At 37.8% G+C, this 6705-nt stretch overlaps 1 protein-coding gene across 1 annotated transcript; it reads left to right on the top strand.

The window, feature by feature from the left end:
• The first annotated feature begins 638 nt into the window (after nt 1-638).
• LOC142530609 (uncharacterized) lies at nt 639-4361 on the top strand. Its single transcript, XM_075636432.1, has 4 exons — nt 639-1773; nt 1825-2049; nt 2551-2682; nt 2818-4361. Exons 1-4 carry the CDS (start codon nt 639-641, stop codon nt 4359-4361), a joined length of 3036 nt encoding a protein of 1011 aa, XP_075492547.1.
• Nucleotides 4362-6705: the final 2344 nt, after the last annotated feature.

The following is a 6705-nucleotide window of genomic DNA, read 5'->3' as shown; positions in this document are numbered from 1 at the left end:
CGACCATACATACACACACGTTGCAGAGATTTACAGAGAAAAATTATTCTCGAAGCCGTTGCTGTTTGGAGTGGTGATTCCCGTGTTAAGTTGAATGGTGCCAACATCTATAGACAACATCCGTAACGATGTTGACTGAAGATTGCATCTAGTTTATAGTGGTTTCCGGGATCAAGTTTTTGCTTTCTTGTTTTAGTTTTAGTTTTATTCTGGTTGTTTGTTTTTTAGAAAGCATTTGTTTTCTCAACTTGTTGAGGAAATTGATTTTTGTCATAATCACTAGTGTTAGGTTTTTGTAAACGATTTGGTTTTTCTAGTGATTAATTTTTGCTATAAGGCACCGTACAAGTATTTATACTTGTGCATATTTAATCTTGTCCATCTATTTATTTCAAATCAATTTTTGTTATAAAAGTTAATTTTCCGCTGCATATAGATGTTGTCCGAGATGTTGTAACATCTGGCACAACATTTAATTCTGATAAAACACAAATTTACTGTTTTACATCCTATACTGAAAGTCTTATTATTTGTAGCATCTGTCGGACAAAATAATCCTAACAAGTGGTATCAGAGCAGGTTCTTGATATACTAAGTGCTGATTCTGGTTTTTGTTTTTGTTTGACAGAACTAATCCGATGGACAATTCATTTGCAAGCGCAGCACTTCGACCACCAGTTCTAGATGGTACCAATTACAGCCTATGGAAGGTCAAAATAAGATACTATATAAAATCTCTAGATGAACGGGCATGGCAGCGTGTCATCAATGGATGGACTCCACCAGTCATGATAGATCAAGAGGGTGACAAACGGCCAAAGCCTGAAACTGACTGGACTGCTGATGAAGTGCAAAATTCGAACCACAACTCAAAGGCTTTGAATGCTATATTTACATCGGTTGACATGAACATGTTCAGTTTAATCACAAACTGTACTTCGGCTAAAAGTGCATGGGATATTCTCCAAAGTCACTATGAAGGGTCTGAGAGTGTGCGACGAACCAGATTAAGGATGCTTACTTCCAAATTCGAGATGATGAGGATGGAAGAATCTGAGAACATACTTGAGTATGATCGTCGCCTACGGGAAATTGCTAACGAGGCATTCAGTGTTGGAGAAGCTATCTCAAATGAGCGCCTAGTTAGCAAAGTCCTCCGTTCTCTGCCCGAAAGATTCAACATAAAAATTTGCGCAATAGATGAGGCTAAGGACACTTCTAAGATGGCATTGGAAGACCTTATCAGTTCATTACGTACTTTCGAGATGAACTTGGACATGCAAAAGAAGGATAAAGGGAAAACAATTGCACTCCAAGCTTCAAATGACTCCTACAATGAACTACTTCAAATATCTCAAGAAGTCAATGATTCTGATCTCTGCGAGGATTCTATCTCTTTTATCACAAAAAAATTTGGTGATTACTTGAAAAGAATCCGAGATAAAAAGAAGAATGCACAACCATCTAAATTTCCTAGCCTGCATGCACCTAAAAAGTCACAACAGTACCCTGCCAAGCAACAATTTCAGCCACGGAATGAAGGCAAGGGACAATACAATTCAAAAAGGTACGATTCGGTGCAGTGTAGAGAATGCAAGGGCTTTGGACACTATGCCAATGAATGTGCTAACCGACTGCGAAAAAACAAAGGATACAATGTGTCTCTAAGCGATGAAGAATCCGATGCTGAGGAGAAATCCACTGATGAAGAAAGTCAAACCTCCTTGACTGCACTATTTACAGAAAATTGCTGGCTGCAGGTGAATCCTTTAGGTGTTGCCCTAGGTGTTGCCACACCTGGCCGCAACATCTGCAAAAATTCAGTATGTTTGAAATCCACAACTTCTGGAAATTTGAGTGGAGATGATCAATCAGAAGCTGATTATGAAGAACTCACTCTTGAGAGTGTGCAAAAGCTTTATGAAGAGCTGTTTGAAGATTGGACCAAAAGAAACAAGTTGAACTCAAGTCTCATGAAGGAGAACGTTGAACTAAAAGCCGTAGTTGCCAAACTTGAAGTAATTTTGAGCAAAAAGGACTTGGAACTTGGTAAGACTAAAGAAGAACTTCAAAAGGCAACTGAAACCTTGTCCAAGTTTAATTCAAGCACATCCAAGCTTGAATCCATACTTTTGATGGGAAGAGATGACAAGAAAGGCTTAGGGTTCAAAGACAGTGTGTTTGAAATAGGTGAATCTTCCAAGTCTACGGTTTTTGTGAAGGGAAAAGCTGATACATCTCCAAAACCACAATCCAATTCACCAATCAAAATCTCTTCATCAAAAAAACAACATGCTGCACCAATCACTAAGAAAAGAAAACGCAGGTATGTATGTCATTACTGCTTTAAGCATGGTCATATCAGACCCTACTGTTTTAAACTCAGGGATGATCGCAAGAATCAAAAGTCGAGTCGGATGTTGCCCCGAATGTTGTCCAACACTTTCCACAACACCTCCCACCATCGACCTACAGTAAGACAAATTTGGGTCCCAAAGGTAAAAACTCATTGTAAAGTTGTTTATACCTCGTTAAAAACTAACACTGCAGGTCATTGGTACTTTGATAGTGGAAGCTCCCGTCACATGACTGGATCACGAGAATGTCTCACCAATTATGTTGAGCAAAAAGGTGGCAAAGTTACATATGGAGGGGGAGCTAAGGGAAAAATTGTTGGAAAGGGTACTTTGAAAGTTGAAGGACTACCAAAGCTCCACAATGTGCTTCATGTTGAAGGATTAAATTCAAATTTGATAAGCATAAGCCAGCTGTGTGATGATAATTTGCTTGTTAAGTTTTATAAACATACTTGTGAAGTTTTTGATGAATCTGACAAGTGCATAATGACAGGTACATGGTCTTCGGATAATTGCTATCAAATAAGTGAGGAACTTTCGTGCAAACATGTGCAAATCACCGAACTTGACCTTTGGCATCAAAAACTCGGACATGCAAATTTCAAAACCTTGAAGAACTTGAGTAAGTACCATGCAGTTAGAGGTATGCCTAATCTTTCATCTGGAATATCATATGTGTGCGGAGATTGTCAAAAGGGAAAACAGACGCGTGTGTCGCACCCAGTGTTGCCAACATCTGGGACAACATGCTGTCTGGAATTACTGCACATGGATCTTATGGGTCCCATGGAAGTAGAAAGCATTGGAGGTAAGAAGTATTCTTTTGTGTGTGTTGATGATTTCTCGCGGTTTTCATGGGTGAGCTTCATTAGGGAGAAATCGGACACTTATGATGTGTTTAAACAATTGCTCACAAGAATCTCAAACTTCCACAATTTAAAAGTGAGAAGGATCAGAACTGATCACGGTAAAGAATTTGAAAACATATCCTTCTCATCCTACTGTGACAGGAAAGGTATTTCACACGAATTTTCAGCACCAAAAACCCCACAGCAAAATGGCATTGCCGAACGCAAGAACAGGACTCTGCAAGAAATGGCAAGGGTGATGCTAGCCTCAAAGAATATTTCAAAGCGTTTTTGGGCTGAAGCCCTTAATACAGCATGCCATATATCGAATAGAGTCTATTTAAGAAGTGGTTCAACCATGACTTCTTATGAAATCATTATGGGAAAGAAGCCTAACCTTAAATATTTTCATGTTTTTGGTTGTGTTTGCTACACTTTGAATGACAGGGATCAACTTGCAAAGTTTGATTCAAAGAGCGACAAGTGTTTGTTTTTGGGCTATGCCACAAATAGTCGAGCTTATCGCATGTTTAATCTAAGAACTAGGACTATTATGGAATCCATTAATGTGGTGTTTGATGATTGTGCAGATCTCAAGAGAAAAACTGCTGAAGATGACGTTGAAGACCTTCTGGACAATCCAATCTCACTGGAAAATGCAGATGTTGCCCCAGATGTTGCAACATCTGGCACAACATGTGACACTGAAGACACTGAATCTGAAGAACCGCATTGCAATGATGATACAGTAGATGATGGATCGTGTATTCCAAGCAAAATTCAGAAAAACCATCCATCATCTCAAATAATTGGAAACATGCGTGGAGATGTTCAAACTCGGAAGAAAGAAAAGATTGATTACCGAAAAATGGCTGGACTGATTTGCATGAGTTCTACATACTCACAGGTTAGATTTTCATGTTTTATATCAATTATTGAGCCTAAAAATGTTGACGAAGCTTTGAAATATGAGTTTTGGATTAATGCTATGCATGATGAACTTGAGCAATTTGTTCGAAATGATGTGTGGGACTTGGTTCCACCTCCTGACCATGGTAACATAATTGGTACAAAATGGATTTTCAAAAATAAAACCGATGAGTCTGGAAACATCATTAGAAACAAAGCAAGATTGGTTGCTCAAGGGTACACATAGGTTGAGGGGGTTGATTTTGATGAGACCTTTGCTCCTGTAGCCCGTATTGAGTCAGTCAGACTACTACTAGCCGTTGCATGCTACATGAAAATCAAAATTTTTCAAATGGATGTTAAAAGTGCATTTTTAAATGGTATTTTGAGTGAGGAAGTGTATGTTAGACAACCTAAGGGTTTTGAGGATCCACACCATTTGGATCATGTATACAAGTTGAAGAAGGCACTTTATGGCTTGAAGCAAGCACCACGTGCATGGTATGGGAGATTGACTGAATATCTACTCGAAATTGGCTTCAAACGAGGTGAGGTAGACAAAACTCTTTTTATTCAAAAGTCCAAAGGTGAGATTCTTATTTGTCAAGTATATGTTGATGATATAATCTTTGGTTCTTCCTCTCAAAAGCATGCTGATGATTTCGTTGAGTGCATGTCATCTACATTTGAAATGAGCATGGTTGGTGAGCTAAATTTCTTTCTTGGTTTGCAAATTAAACAAATGCATGATGGCATCTTTTTGTGTCAAAGCAAGTATGCTAAGAATTTGATTAAGAAATTTGCAAATAAAAATCCAAAACACATGAAAACTCTTATCGGATCGAGTGAGAAATTGTGCAAAGATGATGTTGCCGAAAATGTTGACAACACCTTATATCGTAGCATCATAGGTAGCCTCCTGTATTTGACTGTCAGTCGCCCTGACATCATGTTTAGTGTTTGCTTATGTGCTAGATATCAATCCAATCCTAAAATTTCTCATTTGAAAGCTGTTAAACGTATTTTACGTTACATAGCAGGAACAATTGAATTAGGATTATGGTATACACACGAAACCAACTCAAACCTGGTAGGATTTTCTGATGCTGATTGGGCTGGGGATTTAGATGATAGAAAAAGCACTTCTGGGGGGTGTTTCTATCTTGGCAATAATCTGATTTCTTGGCATAGTCGAAAACAGAACTGTGTTTCACTTTCCACTGCTGAATCAGAATATGTGGCAGCTGGAAATGCGTGCACCCAACTTTTATGGATGAATCAAATGATAGAAGATTATGGGCTTAAAAGTGAATCCTTAGTCGTGTATTGTGATAATTCTAGTGCAATTAACATTTCAAAAAATCCAGTACAACACTCTCGAACAAAGCACATTGACATAAGACATCATTTTATTCGAGATCTTGTAGAGAAAGGATTGATCCAAATGGAGTTTGTTGATACAAATAACCAACTGGCCGATATATTCACCAAAGCATTGGATTTTGAGAGATTTTCCAACCTTCGGAAATCTCTCAGCATGTGTTCTGCCTAATCATTCTTGGATGTTGTCTCATATGTTACAACATCTCGGACAACATCTCATTTGCATATACATTTATAGGACTTAGACATTCTGCATTGCATTCATACTGTGATATGATGTGTTGAACATGTGTAGCATAATTCTCTGTTGCACCTACAATTCCTTGTTATCAAACTTCACACCTTTACTTGTGAACTTAGTCACAGAAAGATTTGAAGTGTGGTCACTTGACTCTAACCAATGTGACAAGTAAACGAAGTAAAATTGAAAAATCAAGTGATGGGTCTGTGATTAGAAGGAAAGATGGAAAAAGCTACATAAAAGAGCCCAATGAAGGCTGTGTTTTTAGTGTTGGAGCTACACCTTCTAAAATTAACACAGAAATAGAAGAAAATGAAAAAAGCTACCTAGAGGAGTCCAATGAAGATTGTTCCTCTAGTGTGGGAGCTACCACTTCTAGGTTAAAAAGATTATTAAGTCACTGAGTGTGAAGATTATCAAATTTTGTTTTCAGGAACTGTGGGTGTTGACTGGAGATGTTGCCAACATTTGTGACAACACTTCATCTGTAAACATATCTCATATTTGCTCTCATGTTTTTATCTATGTTCCATTCTGTTTTTAGGCATCCATAAGTCATGCATAAACATAACAGTGTGAATTGGGTAATGAGGTTATTTGTATTACAACAAAGACGTTTTGTGACAAATCCAATCTTCGCAGGAAATCGAACTAATGTGCACCTTGATGGTAAGTGGAGCTATAATTCGATGTGGGTTTTATGACTGGAGTTAATTTTTGAACTGATATTGCACAAAATTATTGCGATAAACTCTGAAGGCAGTAACGGTTATTTTTCTACCTGTTGTTCTTTTTGAATAATCTGTTACTAATTTTCTTACTGTTGTATTGTGTGCTCATTATTAACTCTGTGAGTTACACCGCCTAATTCATCTCTGTTTACTTAATCGGTTCTCTAAATTTCACAGCGGCATCTCGAAATTTTTCTCTGAAGGAATATTTCATTGTTTCAAAATTTTTTACTTTC

Source organism: Primulina tabacum, chromosome 17 (assembly GCF_025594145.1).
Source record: "Primulina tabacum isolate GXHZ01 chromosome 17, ASM2559414v2, whole genome shotgun sequence".
NCBI lineage: Eukaryota > Viridiplantae > Streptophyta > Magnoliopsida > Lamiales > Gesneriaceae > Primulina > Primulina tabacum.
The sequence above is the reverse complement of the archived record's forward strand: the minus strand, read 5'-3'. Positions and strand labels throughout refer to the sequence as shown.

What these genes read in the sequence shown, in the direction of transcription:
- LOC142530609 (XM_075636432.1), top strand. Translation starts at nt 639, where the DNA reads ATGGACAATTCATTTGCAAGCGCAGCACTTCGACCACCAGTTCTAGAT. An exon ending in GCTGCAGGTGAATCCTTTAG is followed by an intron (nt 1,774 to 1,824) that starts GTGTTGCCCTAG and finishes GCAAAAATTCAG; the next exon opens with TATGTTTGAAATCCACAACT. An exon ending in GGGAAAAATTGTTGGAAAGG is followed by an intron (nt 2,683 to 2,817) that starts GTACTTTGAAAG and finishes ATACTTGTGAAG; the next exon opens with TTTTTGATGAATCTGACAAG.